The sequence below is a fragment of the Barbus barbus genome, assembly GCF_936440315.1.
Source record: "Barbus barbus genome assembly, chromosome: 35".
NCBI classification, from domain to species: domain Eukaryota; kingdom Metazoa; phylum Chordata; class Actinopteri; order Cypriniformes; family Cyprinidae; genus Barbus; species Barbus barbus.
This window is the reverse complement of record NC_136763.1, coordinates 3,924,747-3,946,572: the sequence shown is the minus strand read 5'-3', so window position 1 is coordinate 3,946,572 and position 21,826 is coordinate 3,924,747. Positions and strand designations below refer to the sequence as shown.

Genomic DNA, 21,826 nt, shown 5'->3' with positions numbered 1-21,826 from the left:
CACTTTGCGTTAGAGCTCGCGGGATGCTGTCGGCCAGGCAAATTGGCCGCTTAATTCATTTATTTAAGAGGCTGCTGAGATTTATTTCCCATGATGTCCGCTGCGGTTTCCCAAGCGTATCCTCCGTACGACCCCCACAGCTGCTATTTTAAGAGATTGGAAATGGCAAACAGAAACTGTGACCAATTTTCTTAATGGTGTAAAGAAAAAAAGGTGAGAGTTGTTCTGGCCGCAGAGCTGCATGTCAATCACATTTATTAGTCTGAGTGACAAACACACTGCTTCCTCCGCATGTCTATCTATCCATCTATCTGTCTGGTCCTAGTGTCTGGGTAGGGTATGCAAGTTCAGATGGGCCCGGGCAGATTGAGGGCCTGCCGAGCCGAGGGGTAACTTTTAATTGAAACAAGGGAACAAATATAGAGTCCTGCATGGGCCAGTCCCTTGTCAGCTTATCAGAATTCCCTGCTCGAGTCCAACCCGAGCCGTGTCTTTTTTCTCTCTCTCTCTCTCTCTCTCTCTCTCTTCCCCATTACACAGCTGCTGTTGCAGCCATTAAAATAGTTAAGTTTTTTTATGGCAAAGTGGTTATATTTAATTTTGTTTCTTTATTAAGTTAATTTAGAAACACGATTGGAACATTTTATGTTTGTTACATTCAAGTTTTTAAAAATAAACAAAAAAAATTAAGATAAATGTGTGATAAATATCCAATTGTTTGTGCGAAGAGTGGAAGCTGAAACGCGCTTTGAAGGACATGGAGGCGCCAGCGCCATCACTTGCATTTTTTTTCTTAATAAGAGTGGAAACTTAAAATACGCCGTCATTTTTCCTCATAAAGGTAAGAGTATACATCATTCGGAACTAAAATTTTTTACTTTTATTTGTGTGCACTCACAATATCAACAAAATGTTGTGCTTTTGTAAAATAAATCAAACAAACGGTGGCTTTCTGCAGTCTAGATCTTGAGCAGGAACGCTTCATAAAAACTGAACCGAAACTCTGCAAATACTTGCCTCACTGAATGATAAATATATTTATAGAATGCTATAAATGACTACTTTAAAAGGAAATAAATCAAATCAAATATTAAAAACTCTTTCATTATGTAATCCGTAAAGATACATTTTTGTCTAAAGGCCCTTCTAGTCAGGATCGTAAACTTCATACTATTTTTTTGTTTGTTTTGTTTGTTTTTTTGGGCCGCTGTGCCATGATTGTGTTGGCATGCAGTACAAATAGCCTGCCATGGCATTTTAGTGTCACACTGACAAATAACTAACTAAATAAATAAGATTGTCATAATATTTTAAGAATAAAGTCAAAATTATGGTAATAAAATCATGTTATATTGCTTGAAGTTAATATGAAAATTACACCTAAAAAAAGTCTGTGGCATCCAACCTATCATTCTTTACATTTAACACAAAAACTTTTGAAACTCTGATCGATTTCATGAGACATTCGTTTGTATTAAATTGTTCAGGTTTTTTTTCCAATATGCATTCAAATATTTATTCATGTTTATTTCGTGCTGCAAATTTTAAAGAGGAAAATATAATTGATTCACATGCCGCTTGAACTGAAGCGACTAGTTATCTCACTACAAATAAAAGAGCGTAAGACACATTTATTGTTTGTATTTAATCTTAAAATTGACAGAAGGCTGAGACATTGTGTTATAATAAATGTAACAAAGCACAAAGTTTATTGTGATTATTGGGTGGCTTGCGTGCTACAATGAATGGACTTGAAAACGTTAAATATTATTTCCAAGCATTATACCGTAGTTAAAACAGCTTATGAATAGTCACATAATGTTATATAAGTAAAAAAAAATCAACAAGTTAACCGAGTTGGAGCCTATATAGTTTGGGGGCACTGTACAAATGTGTTTGCATATGGGCCCGGGCTGACTTGCCATGCACACTGCTATCCATCTATCTATCTGTGACAGCCATTGTACCTTTTTTATGAGAATGTTCAAATATACTTTGTACTAATGATCTGTTTAGTCGGACTATATGACATTATAACTCAGATAACCCCCACTTCTCAAGAAAGTCACTCTTAACCCAGCACTTTTAGAGAGCCACAGACCTGTATTCCTTCTTCCATTCACTGCAAAATCACTTGAAGGAGATGTTCAACCAAGTCTCTTCCATTCTCACAGTCTGGCTTCAGAAGTGGACATTCAACCAAGACTGCCTTGCTCTCATTATTGAAGCTCTAACACTGGCAAGAATTGCTTCCAAATCCTTAATGCGTATCTTACTGGATCTGTCCGCTGCTTTTGACACTAATCACCACCAGATCCTCCCGTCAATCCTATTGGCAAATGGCATCTCAGGAACTTTGCTTCAGTGGTTCTAGTCTTACATCTCAGATAGGTCCTTCAAGGTATCTTGAAGTTGTGAGGTGTCCAAGTTACAACATCTAGCTACTGGGGTCCCTCAGGGCTCAGTTCTTGGACCACTTCTCTTCTCTGACTACATGGCATCACTAGGTTCTGTGATTCTGTGATTCACTCAACTCTACCTCTCAATCCATTCTGATGATCTGATGATAGCTGCTTGCAATGTCAGCTTGTCTAACAAACATTTCTTGCTAGAAGAAGGACCATCACCTTCAACTAAATCTTCCCAAGACAGAACTGCTTGTGGTTTCAGCAAACCTATCACTTCATTACATTTCACGATCCAGCTAGGCACATCAACCATAACTCCTTCAAGACAGCCAGGAACCTTGGAGTTGTGATTGATAATCAGCTGAATTTCTCAGACCACACTGCTAAAACTGCCCAGTCATGCAGAGTTGCTTTATTCAACATCAAGATGATGTTATTCAACATATTTTCGGAACATGCTTCACAACTCCTAGTTCAAGCTCTTGTTTTGTCCAGGCTGGACTATTGCAATGTTCTCTTGGCAGGTCTTCCAGACAGTTCTATCAAACCTCTACAACTCATCCAAAATGCGGCTGCAAGATGAATTTTTAATGAGCTGAAAAGAGTGCATGTCACAGCTCTCTTCATCAATTTACACTGGCTACCAATAGCTGCTTGCATAAAATTTAAGGCATTGATGTTTGCCGACAAAAACCATCACTGGCTCTGTACCCCTTTACCGAAATTTACTTCTTCAGACCTACAGTATGTGCCCTTCAGAAGCTTGCGTTCAGCAGGTGAACTACACACAGTGCCATCCCAAAGAGGCACACAATCACTTTCACAGACTTTTACCTTAACTGTTCCCTCCTGGTGGAAAGAAATGCCCAACTCAATCCGAGGAGCTGAGTTCTTAGCCATCTTCAAGAATCGGCTAAAAACGCATCTCTTACTTTATTTGACCCTCTAACTCTATCACTCTCTATTCTAATTCTATTTTATCTACTTGTTTTCTTTTTATTTATTAAAAAAAAAATTGACATTCTAACACTTGCACTCTATTGTATTTCAATTCTAACTACGTTTTCTTTTTATTAAAAAATTGTCTATTCCTTCTCATTATTTATATATATAAACCTTACTCGTGTAGGCTCCTACGTTAGAGAGTTGTCACAGCACTTTAGTTGGTTTTGATTGCTTCTATTGTCTTCATTTGTAAGTCGCTTCGGATAAAAGCGTCTGCTAAATGACTAAATGTAAATGTGACATTATAAAACTGTTTTTAAGACCAAAGTCTTGAAACAATTCTTCAAAATGAGCAGCAGGAGGCGCGAGTAAAACTCCACATGATTCTCTTTGTTTTGACTGAGAACAGAAGTAGCAGCCGAACTCTGTCATTGTGAGGAAATATCTCCCAACCATGAAGAACGGAGGACACCGAGATCATGCTGGAGAGAAGATGATCCTGTGATAGACTGCAGTCACACGAGTGTTTGTGTTTTATTGTGTGTGTGTGTGTGTGTGTGTGGATGAGCCGCGACTTGTCTGCAGTGACAGAAGAGGGTAAGTTTGTTTTTATCATGCTTTCTTTGTTTTCTAAAGCAAATTTATATTAAAGAGTTTGTTGCTTTTATAACATATATTCATTATAAAGTCTATTTTCGTGCAACTAAAGCAATTTGTAAAAAAGTAGCGCATTGACATGTAATTGTTAATAGTTATATAAAGTTTACTGTATGTGGTTTCTTCCTGAATGTAGAAACAGCAACACTAAAACTGAAAGCATGACCTAGTTTTCCATGAATTACTGTAATGGGAATTATATAGGAAAATATTAAACTGGGACTTTTAAAGCATTTTGTTTTTAACCTTTAAGCTGTTAATTGATGTGTTTGGATAAAATATGGAAATCAGCTTCCCTAGACATGCGCTTAAACATTTAATATAACACATATTACTGTTTACTCTACTACGGTAAAATATTTTACACTGTATTAGACATTACAGTAGTTTTGCATGTTATGTTGTCTTCATTTTAGTGTTGGCAGCAATTTGCATAACAATATTTCTTGCAAGGTCAATCTAACCTGACCGTCAATCTTTACTAAAGCCATGCTGATGTTGAGAGGTAAATGTATTTCAGCATTATATTTGATGATAGTTCTGTTGATAGGATTATGTTTGAGCTTTCTAGTTATTGATATGCAAAAATGATGTCCTTAAAGCTAACCAAAATATGATTAATGGCTCACAAACAGGAAACGAACTTCGCCAACGTCTTCGTCCTCAACACAATGTGTGATATTGTTCCAGGATTTATGGAGATTAGATTACGGCTGGCACATTATAAAAGCCATACTGATTGCTTCTAGTGTTTAGCAGTGGTAAGAAATGTTGTTAGTGATACTAGTAACCTGTAAGACTGTTCTCATTGACTCACTACACATGTTTGCTGTGTTTCTCTGGTGTTTGATGCTGCAGGTTTCTTCAGAACATCATGAGACTGTGAGCTCAGTGTGGAATCAGTCATGGCAGAAACCGACATCGACAAATCTCACCTGCCCGCTGTTAATGACGGTGTGTCTGGGTTATTCTGTTTCGCATCTTTAGTCCTTTTAATATCTCCTTAGGTTTGTATCATGTTGCAGTGTTGTTGTTGATCTGGTTTAAGGTTATAAGTTTAAACTTAGCAAAAATGTAAAATTTTGCCTTGGCAACTAACTGAATTAAAATAAATTTAGGTTATACTAAAATAAGTCAAAGTATAATAAGAGTATAAGTATTAAAATTACTGAAACTCAAACTGAAGTAGAAAACGTAGAGCTTAATAGAAATATTTATAATAACCTATAACCTTAAATCAAAAGCTTATAAAAAAGCACATAATTAAACAATTTAAAATTGAAATAAAATCTGAAAAATTTACATAAAAATATTAATAAATACGATGAGTATTATCATTAACAAACAAAAAAAAATAAAAAAAATTTCATTAATTGAAAGCTGAAAATTGTATTTTAAGTAATGTTTATTTTATTTCAATTAATAAAAAAGTGTTTATTTCAGCAAGTTGCCAAGGCAAAATTTCTAATTTTCGTTTAATTTAAAGTGGAGTATTAAAATAACTAAAATTAAATAAATTAAACTAAACTGAAGCTATAGATATTAAAAAAAAGCTAAAATGATATACTATTTAAAAAATAAAAATGTCAAAAACACAACATAACTACAGTAAATTTGCTGAAATGAAATTAAAACCGATATATTCATATTTTAAAATGTTAACTGCATATCAATAATGCTAAAATAATACTGAATAGTAATAGGCTACTAAAAAATAACACTGGCTGTAAGTCACTTTTTGTAAGTGCATCATCTAAACAAATTGAACACATTTCTTTCAAAGAAAGAAAGAAAAAAAGAAAATGTACATAATTATAAATAAGTGTATTTAATCTCTATTACTGCATGCAGAAACAACTGCATATGCAAAATGTATTTATTTGCAGCAAACCTGCATGCAATCATCCGTAACCTGTCCGTTTGAAAGAAAAAAAACCTTTTTGGTTAAAATTTGGTGCTTGATCAGCAGCTGGTTAATATTTTTCCGGTGCAGATTTGCCGGGTGAGTTGTGTTGTCTTAGATGTTGTTAGGGGCTGCTGCTGTGTGTTGTAGGAGATGAGATCAGAGTTCAGGAATGTGATGTGAGCTCAGGACAGTTCGAGCAGGAGAGAGAGAGCGAGCGTTGTGTGGGGCTGATAAGAGCTGGAGACCGTCCACACACTCGTGCTCTTATCTGCCCTGGATGAGCTCAAGAGCTTCCCGGCGTTCCTGTTTCTTAAACAGGATTCGGGTCGAGATTCCAATCTTCTCCTGCTTTGACCTAAAGCTGTAGGCAGGAAAGTTGTGTGAAGAGTTCAAGCGCAGGAGAGTTTAGATGATAAGCACACAAAGACATTTCGATACATCCTTAAAAATAAAGGTTCTTTATTGGCATCTATGGTACTGCGAAGAACCTTTTAAAATACAGGTAACCTTTCCAGAAGCTTTATAGCGGGAAAAGGTTATTTAGCTCTTCACACTAAGAACAAATTGATCTTTTAAGAACTGATAGGTTCTTTAGGGAACTAAAAATGGTGGTTCTGTTGCGTTGCTGTTTCTTATAAACTGATGCACGGCTGTAGTTGTACCTAGAAGGCAGACAGACTGTCTGTATGTGAAACTGGATACTATATAAACACTTACCCAGTGAGCTGCCTACCCATAATGCATTTTAAGGCATCATATATGCTCACTTGGTTTTTGGAGCCAAGCTTCTGACCTGGTTCTTTGAGTTCATGTGTGGCCACCCCCCCCAAAAAAGAAACTTCACTCTTAGATATTTATAGCTTCTGCTTCTGCTCCTCGTGCCAAATATAGACAAAGAACTGCAGGAGAAAGCCAGAGATCGGGAGAGAAAAGCAGTGTACAGGAAAAGATGAGGGATAAAAGCATGATAGTTTCATGCAGGGGTCCCGATTACTGTCTTTTCTCTCTTTTCTTTGTTTCTCTGTCTCTGAATAGCACCATCTGTTTGGCCCGGGGGCCTCCGCTGAGGGGGGTCAAACAACTGCGAAAGACCACTGTCTTTTTCCCACAAAAATGCACACTCTTTAAAGGAATAATTCACTCGTTTAACTCACTGAAACTTAACTCACCCTCTGCCCATCTCAAGATGAGTTTGTTTCTTCACCAGAACAGATTTGGAGAAATTTAGCATTATATGACTTGCTCACCAATCCTCTGGAGTGAATGGGTGCCGTCAGAATGAGAGTCCAAACAGCTGATAAAAACATCACAATAATCCACAAGTAATTCATATGACTACAGGCCATCAATTAATGTCTCGTGAAGTGAAAAGCTGCACGCGTTTCTGAAATAAATCTATCATTAAGGCGTTTTAAAGCAAAGCTCAAAATGTGGTATGATACAAACCAGTGTATTCGAGTCGATCATTCATGTTCACGTCTACATTTAAACGCATCAAAGCTGTTTCCTTAGGTTTCAGGAATTACCCGTCACTTTTCTTGATTCAAGACCGGTTCTTATTTGTAGTTGCACAACACTGACTCTTGTTATGCACAGAAAACCCTTTTCATGGCATTGAGTTTAACTGTGAGTATGCCAACCTTTATGAAACAGGCTTCTGTCCTGAGAGCGCCCGTGTCAGCTTTTCCATCCCAGATCAGGGTGGAGGAGGCAGCAGAACCAGCAGGGCTTTTTCCTAACCTTTTTAAAATCCATCTGCTTGAGCACCAGTGCTGTTTACCAACAGTAAAGCACATAGGATGAGCTCCCACGCGTGTGTATATGTGCTTCATGACAGTAGAAGGAGTTTGAGACACGGACGCAGACGCATCTTTGAAAACGGTAAAATCCACTGCAGAATATCTAGAGAAGATATATTTTAAATAGTAGTAGTCTGAGTTGGTTGTGTATTGTTATATGCGTATTTGTGAGCATTTAATATGTCTTTAAAATGTCCTACAGCACTGACAGATCTGTAATTAGACAACCTGTCTTTTATAATGGAGTGTCAGCTTTTATGACTCTGATGTTTAACATGCTCGTGCGATTGTTCATGAGCTTTTATTAGCTCACTCAATTTTCCACACTTACTTAAAGAGAGCACGGGACAGAGGGGGAGAAGGAGGGTTGTTACCCAGCTAACAAAAATATGTTCTGAGAATGTTTTGTTAATGAAGTTGTGAAATTCTGAAAGTTCTCTGTTAGCGGCATGTGTTTAATATGTAGGATCTGTTTGACCTTCAGCAGTCTTTTGTGAAATGGCATTTGAGCTAGCTGCAGTTTTGGCCGATCACACTGACACACCTCTGTAAGCTTATTGGGCTTAATGTGCTTTTCCTCGGAGCCATTGTGTTAAAGTTGTTGACCCAGTTGGCTCGGCAGTAGTTTTCCTGTTTGGGCCCCAGTGTGGCATTATCAGCGAAGACAGAGATGGGCCCAAACATAAACCTGCCCTAGAGAATGAATTGCACAAGCTGTCTAGCAAGAAATAGGAGAAGAGTTTCACAAAAACACCCTCCAAAATTAATTTGCAAAATTTTGAGACCACAAATTTGCCCATTTTGCAGGCCAGATCTGCAAGCCAGACACCCAAATCACCTTTTTAAAATGGTAATTTTAAGTAATTTTACATATTATGGTTTGATCACCATTTGATTAATTACTGCTGCCACGATCTATTATTTTTATACTATTTTAGTGTTAATATTTTGAATTAGCTTATATTTTCAGTGAATTAGAATTTTAGTTTTAGTAATTTTATGTGCTTTTGTCATTTTTATTAATATTTTGGTAACACTACAGTAAGGTTCATTAGTTACCATTATTAACTACTTTAGGTAACATGAACTAAGAATGAACGGTACCTCAACAGCATTTCGTCAATGTTAATTTCAACATTTACTAATGTATTATTAAAATCAAAAGTTGTGCTTGTTAACATTAGTTAATGCACTGTGAATTAACATGAACTATCAGTGAACGTCTGTATTTTCATTAATGTTAACTAAGATTAATCAATACTATAATGTATCGTTCATTGTGTGCTCATGTTAGTTAATACATTAACTAACATTGACTAATGGAAAGTGCTACCAATATTTCTATTTAGCTTCATTTTTAACTTAATTTTTAGTCATTTTAGGGCGAGACACTGCAAGTTGATTGATTACATTGATAATTGCAAACATTTTTTGTATTACAAGTTTTCTAAAATATTAGGTTTAAATATGCAAATGATGCATTATTTGATGAATAAATTATGAATTTTGGGTATATAATTTTTGTCACTCCATAATTCAGAAAATACTTAGAACAGACTGAACACAATATATTTTCACAATTTTGGGGGAATAAAATGTTATATATAATCAAGCTAGTAATATATGAACACATACCTTCAGGATATAGACAGGAAAACATGAATTTTGAGAAATCGGCCTTTAAAAATATGATTAAGACAAAAATAGATAAAGTGCTATAAAGGAAACACTTAACAGTGTCATTTGGATATTTTCTTTCCACTAATCTGAAAAAAAAAAAGCTCAATTTTAAACTTGACAGGTGCACAAAAAAATGTGTTTTTGCCTGCAATGTCTCCCCTTTATACTTAAACTTTTTTTTTTTTTTTTTTATCAGTTGTTTGCCCAAGGCAACATTCACTAATTTTAAAGTTATTATTAAAAATACATATTTTTATTTAATTTTTTAATTGTTTTAGTTAACAACCTTGGCCATAATCATTGTTATACAAAAGCGTTAGCAGATGGTAATAATGCAGTGTTATTTTTTGTAGAATACAGTGTAGAATTTTCATAAATAGACTTAATACAATTTATTTCGGTTCTGCACTGAAATATGCTCATGTTAAAATGTGACCTGAATTAAAATTCTCTTCATAAAATGAATATTTTTCCACCTTTAAAAACTGTAAAATAGCTGATACAGACACCTGCGGTGGAGAATTAGTTGAATTCTATATTAGCACCAATTAGACTAAAGTTCAGCTAATGAACCGTTTTGCTTCTTGAGAGAATGTGATTGTGATTGTTATAAATGGATTGCACATTAGTCCCTTTTATATTGCTGTTGTCATTTTCTAAAGTATTTTACCATGTTTAAACTAACGACACCCTAGACATGTGGTATAATCGCTATAATGTTCTCTTTAATCACCTGTTATTTTAATAATCTTGTCTGTATTTTTGTGGTTTTCCCACAGTGTGCCAATGTTTCTCTGCGTTAGAGGACGGTGCTTTGGCTCACAGTCTTCAAGAGCAGGAAAGTGAGTTTAAGCATCTTTTTCCTGTAATCTTGCTCATCCTTCCTTTTTACTGAGTTCAAATAGATCTGATTGATCTTTTATCGTGTCAGTTGAGCAGTTCTACAGCAGCAACATCCAGAAGAACCAGGCGGTGCAGAACGATGTTCGTTTGGCCCGGAGGCTGCAGGAGGAAGAGGAACAGCGAGCAAATCTCCGCTGGGACCTGCAGCAGCTGTAAGCATCGTCAGGCCTCGACACGTGTCCCGAATTAATCAGCAACATGGCAAAGCCACAGACATTTATGATATTCAGATTACTTTGTGGAAACAGATGCGTTGACTCATTTGCGTTGCTTGTTTTGTTTGCATATTGTGACGTATAAGTTGAAAAACCACAGGGAAAAATGTTTAGAGCTTGAGAGTAAAATTAGCCTGGCATGATACACTAGAGTTAGTTTTTTCCACTGATTTGCAGCACTTTTTTGTTTTTTTATGCTCACCAAGGCTGCATTTATTAATGCATCCTTGCTGTACAAAGTTTTATTTTTTAAATTGCAATTGAGGACAAAAGTTTATATTATAAATGTGATATATTAAGTTAAAGTTTGTCGCGTTTACAGGGAGGAAGAGGACTGCAGATATGCACAGATGATCCAGGAGGAGCTCCAGAGATGTGCTGAGGAGGCCAGGAGGCGAGAGAAAGAGGATGAGGTGCGTTTCATTAAAATATGATAAAAATAAACAGATGAAACTATTGAAAATAGTGGCAGTAGCTTTGATTTGCTTGTATAAATATCTGATATTTAGATATGTATTTGTATTTAGATCCATGATAATGTGTTTGGTGTCATACATTTTGCTAAGATGATTGTCTCTTTTAACTGAAAGGCAGGACTTGTATTTCTGTAGTCACTGTATATTGAATGTTGTGATTTCTCCCATTCATTTCTGTACAAAAAATTAAATATATATATTTTTTACATTTCTTACTGTCACTGATGTGCTTGATACACAAGCACAAAAATACACTGTGTATTTAAAAGTTGTAAATAAAAATCATTGATTACTTTTTGCAAAAGAAAAATGATGATGTGTAATTTGGATTACGTGATTAGATTCCAAAAATTAAGTACTTGTAATTTAAATTATATTACAATGCTCATAATCAGAACAGTTGCTTTTTATAGATTACATGATTGCATATTATTACACAATGGCAGTAAATAATTCATTTTTCAATTTGATTTGCCCTAATTCTTCTTTTTCTCTCTTTTATAAATTTGTAAAGTCTTTTCATCAACTCAGAAAACTCCTGTAGTTCATTCATGAACCCGAGTTTGGGAAACCCTGGTATAATGTGACGTTTAATACACTTCATGATGTTAATAACATAGAATGGAATATATTTTAGGTCAAAAGAAATCAAAAATAGTCAAAATACATTACCTGTGTAATCCGTTACAAACTATAATTTCCGTCGTGTAATTTGTAATCAGTAACAGACTACAATTTGTAAGTAATCTGTTGTTAATTATCATGTTAAGCTGATTAAAACACCTGTGTGCAGTGGCAGTTGTGTAGAGATGCTTTTGGACAGAAGGATAAAGAAGAGAAAGAACATAATAGACTGAAGAGAGTGAGAAGACTGAGGCCCGACTGGGATCTTGCACTCTGATATCCATTGGCTTCGAGTGTTCTATTATGTCCTTTATTTAGCTGTTGGGCCACATTTCTGTCGCCTAAAGGAGCAGCTTTGTCATCTTTGTTGTCAGGAGTGGTTTTTGAAAGTGTTCCCATGGCGTGTCCGGGGTGACGAGTGGTTTGTCGCTGAGGAGGTGGACGTCATCTGGGAGGAGGCTTCAGTGGTGAAACAGTGAGCTTCTGTATTTGTGGAAAGAGGCTTTCTGAGGCAGTCTGTCTGGAGCCCTTTATTCCACCCGTTGGAAAGACTTCTTGAGGAAGTAATAGTGTATAGTACTCTGACTCGTTTGAAGCGACACGGTGTTTGATTTTGATATTTTATTTTGAATGCACGGACAATTAATCGATTTTGTCCACTTTTTCCAGATTAAAGGCAACTCCTAGTGTTCTCTCTTGTTATTATTTTTTTGTTATACATTTACTTAGTGGTCAAACTATCATAAAAATCTCATTTGTTATTGTCTATGAATTAAAAAAACAGGGAAATCACATTTTTGAATTTTTTGTTTTAAATTGTTTTGTGTTTTGTGGGTCTGACTGAGCTTAACTGGTTTTAATATAATTGGTTTTCATTTTAATTAAACAAAAACCACATTATGAAAAATAGTCAATAGTAAACCATTGCAAATAGCGGAAAGATCAAAACAATATATACAAAATATATACAAAATAACAAAATTATGACTTGACAAAAACACATTGCAAAAATAAATATGGGAACAAATGATAAAAACGGAATTCAATTCAATTAAATTTTTTAAAAATGTATATATATATACAGTCATGGCCAAAAATATTGGCACCCTTGGTAAATATGATCAAAGAAGGCTGTGAAAATTAATCTGCATTGTTAATCCTTTTGATATTTTATTTAAAAATTCACAAAAATCTATATTTTCATTGGATAATAAGAATTTAAAATGGGGGGAAATATCAATATGAAATAAATGTTTTTCTCAAATACACATTGGACACAATTAACGGCACCCCTAGAAATTCTTATGAGTAAAATATCTCTGAAGTATATTCCCATTCATATTTTGTGCACTCCAGGGAGGGTGATTATGAACATGAAATTATCCAGGCATGGCTTCCTGTTTCACAGAAATATAAATAGGAGGGAAAACAAAGCCCAAATTCCCTTAATCATCCATCACAATGAGAAAAACCAAAGAATGTATTTCTGATGTGCAGCAAAAGATAACTGAGCTTCACAAATTAGTGAAGTGGCTTTAAGAAAAGCGCTAGAGCAGTGAAAATTCCCATTTCCACCATCAGGGAAATAATTAAGAATTTCCGATCAACATAAAATGTTATGAAACTGCCTGGAAGAGGATGTGTGTCTATATCGTCCTAATGTATGGTGAGGAGGAGAGTTTGAGGGTTTTTAAAACCTTAAAAACAATAAATAGTCAAACAGCATCTCATCCAAAAACAAACTCCAGCATATTCAGTTATCAGACACGACTGGAGCTTCAAATGGGACTGGCTTCTATGGTCAGATGAAACTAAAAAAAGAGCTTTTTAGCAGCAAACACTCAAGATGGGTTTGGTGAACACAGGGTTAAAAAGTACCCCATGTGTACAATGAAATATACTGCTGTATTTGTGATGTTGTGGGCTTATATTTCTGCTGGAGACATCTTGTTTAGACACATGGCATCATGGATTCTATCAAATACCAACAGATAAAAAATCAACAAGTGACTGACTCAGATCTTCCAACCGGACAATAATTCAAACACAAACCTCTGAGGTGGAGGTTTCAAAAAGTATTAAAGTATGAAAGGGTGCCGTTAATTGTGTCCAATGTGTATTAGAGAAAAACATTTATTTCATAATGATATTTCCCCCCATTTTAAATTCTTATTATCCAATGAAAGGTTAGATTTTTTGGGATTTTTTAAAATAAAAGATCAAAAGGATTAACAATGCAGATTAATTTTCACAGCTGCCTTTGATCATATTTACGATATTTTTGGCCATGACTGTATATTAATTTTACTGTGTATATATTAATTTTATAAAACTGTGAATATATTGTAAAGAGTAATTACAACTTTTTATTTTTTATGGTTGTGCTTTTGGAAATAGAAGTCAACATTTTTATTAAGATTTTATTCATTTTTATATATTAAAATTTTTATGCATAATTAATTGCATAATAAATAACATGTAAAGGTATAAAAAAGTAAGTTAAATAATTGAATTTATTAAGATTTTTATTTGGGCTTATTCTTCATTTAAGCTAATTTTGAGGACAAATGTTTTAAATGAATTCAAATGTATTTTTCATTTATTCATATTTATTTATTTATTATTTACTGCTGGTTGATTAGTTGATTTGCAGGACTGTCCATAGAAAATGTGGATGTCTGGTCATCCTGTCTTACATCAGGTACTTTAGGTGTTTTTGTTTTTCTGCTAACGGTTTGCAGCCTGTGTGCTTCAACAAAAGAGGACGTCCATCAGCACCTGCTCTGTTTGTTAGCTGAGGGTGTTTTTGTCTGATGTGGGCTGTAGTTGTGCTTGAACACCTGGTGTTGACCGTCCTCTCTGCCTCGCGGCGACAGTATTAGACTGCAAATGGAGCGGTGTAGTGGAGCAGAAGGGATTTGTATTGGTAATTGACTTCCTGCATTTCTGCCAGCCTGTGAACAAAGTCTATCTGTGTATGTCCAGTGGAGCTGTAACAGCCCTTTCTTATTCTGCGTGTAAAATCAGCTTTCTAGTAATGGCTAAATGTAGATATCTTGAAAGTTTATTGGCGTTCTCATAACTGCTGGTGATATTTTCCTAGAATCTTTATCTATGTGACCATTATTTTAACACAGTGCCAGCTTCACAAGGCAGAAAACTTATTTAGCACACAAGAGAGAAACACCGCTTGCATGGCAAGTGTATTTAGATATCTCATTATGTAATTAATTCAGATAATTAAAGAATTAATGAAAATTAAATGCATAATGAATAATAAGTAAAGGTATAAGTAAGTTAATTTTATTTAATAACAGCAATATATTATATATATTTTTTTATTTTCGTGACTTATTTAAAATATTTGCATTTATTTGAATGCCAAAGAGAGGCCCTCATTATACAGTTTATGTGTGTGTTGGTGTTGATTATGATTAGACACACTTTTCGCGCTTGATTTTGTCAGGGCTGTATCACTGAGGGTGGGCCGGTCGGCCACCAGAATGCAAACTCTTTCACCAGAGCTCTGCACAATGAGAAATGCCTCACCGTGGTGCTGCTGAGGGCGCATTGATTGCTGTAGCTTAACTAGCATGCTTTATCTCCTCAGTTTGTAGGACACTAGTTTGCCCCAAAAAACAGCTTTAAGACTGGAATACCCATGAGCCCACATAACAGCATCATCTGATGTTGTGTGTTTATTTGTGTAGTAATTGCATTGACTTTCCCATGGGGAATTTTCTGTTTATTTACAAGAAATACAGCACATGCTTTACAGTGGGCAAAAATCCCCTCTGGTGAATGTCCAGACATCTTGTTGATCAAAGGTAGGGCCTGTCTTGTCTGGACGGTCGGCAAACACAGCTGAGTGATAACACATTGCTAATATTCTGACGTCATTTACCTTAAAACTAAACTCTGTTTGGCTCAGGAACATAGTATGAGCTACTTTTAAGGTGCTCTGTTGACATGCTAATCTTTTATGTTTATAGGTTTCAGCTTTTTGGTTCTGTTTTTTTATTTAGACCCACATGAGGCTGAGTAAATGATATATTTCTGGATGAACTGGCCGTCTATTCGTGTGACATTTAAAGCACAAGCCTCATTACTGTCCTCTAGTGGACCAATGAAGTGTGTGTGTGTGCGTGCGTGCGTGCGCGTGTGTGTGTGCGTGCGTGCGTGTGTGTGTGTGTGTGGTTTTATTTATTCTCAGGTAAGGAAACCACTTTAAATGAACTTCTATTGTGATCTGCATTTTAAATTTTTATTATTTTTAATGTGTCAACTCGCTTCCTGTCTTTATTTCCCATATTTAGCCACCCATTTCCTGTTGCCTAAGACGGTGGTGTAGAGAAAAATTCCCATTTTTTTATGTTTCCTATTCGGTTTCATTTATAAAGGGTTACAAAACCAGGACAAAAGTGTTATTGTGTCATTTTAAGTGTCAGATCTGTAAAATAGGACAAAAATGTACCATGGCAATCATTATCTGCCAAAATACTACAGGTTTAGTTCAGGTAAAGCTGTTTAAATGATCCGATATAAATGTATTTTGATAGCACAGTAGTGTGGTTACTGTGGTATTAGGGTGGAAAATGGCTCTAAGATCAAGGTCAGGTGATTATTCTCACAGCTGCTGATCAGTATGTTATAATAATGTGTTGGCGCTCGTGCGCTGTGTGGTTTTATTCCGTGATGTCGGTGTGTAAATGAGGTCTGAAGGACTCAGCAGATCTCAGGCGAGGTGTCCTGACAAGCGTCTCTGTGGGCGTCACACATATAGTGTGTGTGTAGGTGTGTGTCTGTGTTTGAGCTGTACTTTCCACAGGTCTGGCCTGCAGCTCCTCTGGTGGGTGTCAGCTTGCTTTTTTGTGTTGTTTTTGTTCGAGTGACTTCGTGATGGAAGATTCACAGCCCACTTTGACACCTCTGCTGCGTGATATTAAACTCAGACCGAAATGTGTGTGTGTGTCTAAACTGAGGTCTAACTTTAAATGTCACTTTCTCTATCCTGATGCATAGAGATATATTCAGTTTGGCCATTATCACTTCGGGCCTGTCAGTTGTGCATTGCTTAAAGTTTTAAAATAAAATGAACATTTATTTACTTTATTTGACTGTATTTATATTTTTATTCTTATTTTATTCAATTTTTTTTTATACAGCATTTTGGTACACTGTATGTTTTTAACGTGCTTTATAAATTAATTTTATTTATTCAGATAATTGCAAGGTTATATTTCACAATCCAGACTTTTTTCTTGCAATTCTGAGGGGAAAAGTCAGTAAAAAATGTCTGAATTGTGAGATATAAACTGGAAATTGTTAGAACTCATGTCTGCTACTTCAGTTTTTCTGAGAGGTAAAAATATTGTGAGATTAAAAAGTCAAAAGTACCTTTTTCAGTTTCAGTTATGATGTTTATGAAGCTTGTTTCCACCATGTGATAAAAATAAAGAAAATACCTGAGACTTTTTATCTCACAATTCTAACTTTTGTTTTCCCTCACAGTTCTCAGAAAAAGTCAAAACTGATATATATAAACTTGCATTTCTGACAAGAAAACTGAATTGTGAGATAAAAATATGCTGTTTATTTTTATTCCGTGGTGGACACTAGCTTCCGTAGAAATAACTGTACTGTATTACCTATATATATCCCTGGTTTTATTTTTAATGATTTGTAAACATTATTTTGAAGAAATAAATGCAAAATGTAACAGATGTCCATTTCAGCTGATGCCACCAAGCTTTCTTATTAACTTTTTGCAATCCAATCAAGTTCCTGCTCACATTTATGTCAGACTCAGTTGTAAATATGTCACATTATGGATGTATTGTATGTTTTTTTTGTTGTTGCTCTTAACAGTTATGGTTATACGGGACTGTTAAAACACATGCATTGTTCAGTTTATTACACTGTAAAAAAAGTTGAGTGTACTGAATATGTGTGTGAATTGTTTTCTCAACAGGAAATCGCTAAACAGCTACAGGACGAAGAAGAAGTGGAGATGAGACGGCAGAGGGTTGCTGCTGGTTACAATCACAATAACTGTGTTTCTCCACTCTGTGAAGGTAACTGTCTTTTCTCACAAATGCTTGATGTGAATGCAATCCACGTGTTACACAACTGGTTTTGGTCTCCCTCCGTCAGGTTTGGGAGTCTGGGAGCAGGTGCTTCAGGACGCCGAGCTGGCCCGTAGACTTCAGGAGGAAGAGGATATGCTGCCTCACAGAGAGGTATGTTATATTGAATGCTTACACAGTCACTGGAGATCTGCTACTCGACCTGAGTCTGGTTTCGGACCAGGATGGGGTTAGTTTTTCTATATCTTCGGGTTTGGGACCAGTATTACTTAACGACATTAGTAGTATTCATTATCCTGTCTTTTTGTTCAGCAGTGTCCTCAGAGCTCTGGATCAGAGGTGGATTTCATTGCGGCCCAAGTAGCCCAAGATGAGGTAGAAGCATCACGATAACTGGACTGATAAATTGCTAAACAGATTGATACCAGTTGTAATAAACAGCTCCATATTTTTGTTTAGTGGAGATATAACTAAGTTTAAAGTACTACTTCTTGATTCTCAAACGGTTAAGTAAATATCGGCTGAGATGATGCAACAAAACTCTGTAACTCCTCTGTACATCGATGCTCACCAGGAGATCGCCCACTATATGCAGCGCCATCAGAGAAGAGTCAAAAACCGGCCACAAGACCTAGAGATCCAGACCAGACCTGCTGAACCAAGAGATGAAGGAAACACCACAACCAGGAAGGTCTGAATCAACCTCATTCACTTCACAAGATTACAAGATCATTTTCATGACAACCTCAGGCATTTTATTGTTTTTTTTTATATAAGAGTTCTGCTAAGTAAAACATGTGGATGCATAAACATTTCCAATATACGTACATTAAAGGAATAGTTCACCCAAAAATGAAAATTACCCCATGATTTACTCCTAGGTGTATATGGCTTCCTTCTTTCAGATGTATACAATCGGATATATATTAAAAAATATTCTGACTCTTCCAAGCTTTATAATGGCAGTGAATGGGTGTTGAGATTTTGAAGTCCAATAAAGTACGTCCATCCATCATAAAACATGCCTCACAGGGCTCCGGGGGGTGAATAAAGGCCTTCAGAAGCGAATCGATGCATTTGTGGTAGAAAAATATCTGTATTTAAAACAAAATAAACCATTATCTCTAGCTTCCGCTAACTGTCGTACACGTTTTCATGAGAGAGCATTGCAGCAGATGACGTCGAACGTCAGCGTAGCATGAGCTCCAGTGAGAATATGCTAGTCTCGCGAGAACCAAGTTTAGTTTACAGCAAAGGAAAACCTCCTCTTGACTCAAAATCCGCCGACATTTTTCTTTACAAATCCTCATTTTGTAACACCACTCTCTCACGCGCACAACAGTTAGCAGAAGCTAGAGATTACGGTTAATAAAGTGGTAAATATGGATATTATTCGTACACAAATTCATCGCGTCGTATAAGGAGGCCTTTGTTATAATAATTATTGTGAAGTATTATAGTATATTTATACTCATTTTAATTTTTGGGTGAACTAGTTTTTTTTTTTGGAGTGTGTGTAAATATATATGGAAGCTTGTTTTCAGCATGAGATAAAAATGTATTTAATTGACTTCATATCTTGCAATGCTAACTTTTTTCCCCCTCAATTCTGAGCTTATATCTGGCAGTCTTGCAATTGCAAGTTATAAACACACAACGGCAAATTAACATGCAATTCTGAGTTTATATCTCACAAATGTTTTATTATTGTGAGAGAAAAAAACTGAAATGTTGCAATTACCTTTTTTATGTGGAACGACATTTTGTTTGCAATTTGTTTCACATTTCTGTTTTTGTGTAAATGGACATTTTGTCATTTAGTTTGACCTTTTGGGCCGTGTTGTCTTAATTTCAGTCTCTTCAGATGTTGCGCGAGAGGCTGAACTCAGACGGACTGCATTCACCTGTGGAAGAGGAAGACTATACCATCGAAAGCCATCTAGCAAGCCCATCATGCACTGCACTGTAAGTCACACATTCTTTATCACACACATTCTCAAAAACGCCTGTTAACACATACAGTATCTTCATCTCTTTTCAGCCGAAACCAACACATACATAATATTGCAGAAGAACTGGACCCAACGTTCAAGGCTAGGAAGCGCGAGAGCCAAATTTCCACCAGCCCCCCGTCAGGTATGCACACACTGTTATCTAATAGGAAAGTTCAATAAGTGTATTTGTGCCACATCAGCAGCCATTTCCTGTTTTCTCAGCAGGTCTGTGTTTGGCCCGTCGTAACCCGCACAGTATCTTTTATGACTATTTACCAGAACCCACGTTCATACCACCAACTAAAAGGCAGAGCGACAAAGCAGGACGTCACAAAGCCAAAGACAAGAAAGAGAACTGTAAACAGCAGTGAACATGTGACTAAGTCACATAGTTAGTGTTGTCTTTTGAGTGTTTAAAGAAGTATTGTAGAATCCAATTTATGGACACAGATTAATCTGATAGACCTGAGTAACAATTCATGGTTTCATTATATTGTTGTTTGATGACGGCACCAAGGGAGATGTACGTAATTTAAGATAAGCACTTACTTTTAAACTATTAAAATACACAGAGGCAAAGTTCCTTCATTATATGAATATGAAACCTTTGGACAATGTATATGAATACGAAACCGGTTTTAAAGGTAGGGTAGGTGATTTCAGAGAGGCTAGCGATAGCAAGCTAGCAAGATCCAGAGCCACGCCGCCTCCAAAACACATGACACGATGAGAGATGGCATCGGTGGAGAGTTCAATGCGTAATATTACAATAATAACACCTTTCATCCTCGGTTGATCTGCAATAGCGCAATGTAACGCGCTGATGACGTATCTTTTCTGCGCGAACAGGGTGCGCAGAGGTGTGAAAATACATACGTTGACAGGCAGGTAGGACAGCCTATCAGAGCCCTCGGACCGAGGAATATGATTGGATGAACATTTTATGCTCCTACTCCTTCCACAGACAATATAAATACCTATAAATACATTTAGACCACGTAACTTAGTGATTGCTATCAGGATGTGAAGATACTTTCAACCAGCACAGCAAAAATGTTTTTGAACCAAATCACCTACCTTGCCTTTAAATGCCCGGTTTAAAGTTTTTTTTTATCTTCAGGCATATGTTTAGTCATTTAATGTACATGCAGTGGAATAACATCTTTGGTAACTAAAACAAGTAAAAAAGGAAAAAACGATGACGACACCATAGATCTTTGTTTGTATAAGGGATGTGTGTTGTGTTGTACCATACAATCGCCTTATTTCAGCATTTTCCAAGGGTTTTAGTGCACATTTGTTTTGCAAATGCGTGTTCCTCATTTTCAATTCTAAAAAAAAGAACAGCAAGTCTGTGTTTACTGATATCATTGGGAAACATTCATCTGAAGTCCCTGAGAAGTCTTTTACCAGAATGTGAAGATTCAGGGGTTTTGCAGTTGGAAATTTAGTGGATTTAAATGAATGCTATGCAGGGGAATTCTGATGGTGTTGAAATAAAATATCATACACCGTCACATCCTGACAGCCCACAATATTTCAGTACAGAGGTCTCTGCACCCCCCACACATTCTTTAACCTTTTGTGCATGTGCAGCATGGCGATGACATCAGCCGCATGAACGCCTCTCTGTTCTGAAAGACTAAAGATCAGCTGAACCCATGCTGAGTCTAGATCTCATATTTGAGGATTTCTGTTTTATGTGTTAACATCTTACATATTTTCATAATCTAAGCATAATTTTAGCATGAATGCCTCTTTTCTTAAAGGAAACGTGGGCAACTGAACTTGTATGAAGTTCAGAGGTCTCAGAGTATTTTTCTTTCAATTTTTTTGTAACATTTTATGTTTTCGTAAAAGTCATTTGAGCACATTTCAAGACTGACCACCTCTTTTCTGAAAGTCTACAGAGCTACTGAACTCGTTCGGCGTATTTGAGGACTTTTTTCTTTTGTATTATGTGTGTTAACGTTACGTGTTTTCAAATAAAAGTCATCTGAGCACATTTTGAGCATGAACGCCCCTTTTCTTAAGAGGGCAGCTTAACTTGTAAGTTTAAATGTCTCACATTTAAATTTTTTCATTTTTCATGTTAACGTTTTACTATTTCCATAAAAGTCATCTGAGAAAAAG

General features: G+C 36.0%; 1 protein-coding gene across 8 annotated transcripts; it reads left to right on the top strand.

The window, feature by feature from the left end:
• Positions 1-3,579: 3,579 nt before the first annotated feature.
• LOC306855037 (coiled-coil domain-containing protein 50-like) lies at positions 3,580-21,820 on the top strand. 8 transcript variants are annotated; one of them, XM_079393430.1, is made up of 13 exons: positions 3,746-3,950; positions 4,464-4,515; positions 4,869-4,964; positions 10,175-10,237; positions 10,327-10,450; positions 10,836-10,926; positions 17,585-17,687; positions 17,767-17,852; positions 18,012-18,074; positions 18,274-18,390; positions 19,555-19,664; positions 19,741-19,835; positions 19,919-21,814. In XM_079393430.1, exons 3-13 carry the CDS (start codon positions 4,916-4,918, stop codon positions 20,062-20,064), a joined length of 1,047 nt encoding a protein of 348 aa, XP_079249556.1. In that variant the 5' UTR covers positions 3,746-3,950; positions 4,464-4,515; positions 4,869-4,915; the 3' UTR covers positions 20,065-21,814. The 8 variants fall into 8 exon arrangements, with proteins under 8 accessions (XP_079249555.1, XP_079249554.1, XP_079249558.1 ...); XM_079393433.1 differs by having other exon boundaries at positions 3,875-3,950; positions 18,015-18,074; positions 19,919-21,820; XM_079393429.1 differs by lacking the exon at positions 4,464-4,515 and having other exon boundaries at positions 3,580-3,950; positions 19,919-21,820.
• Positions 21,821-21,826: the final 6 nt, after the last annotated feature.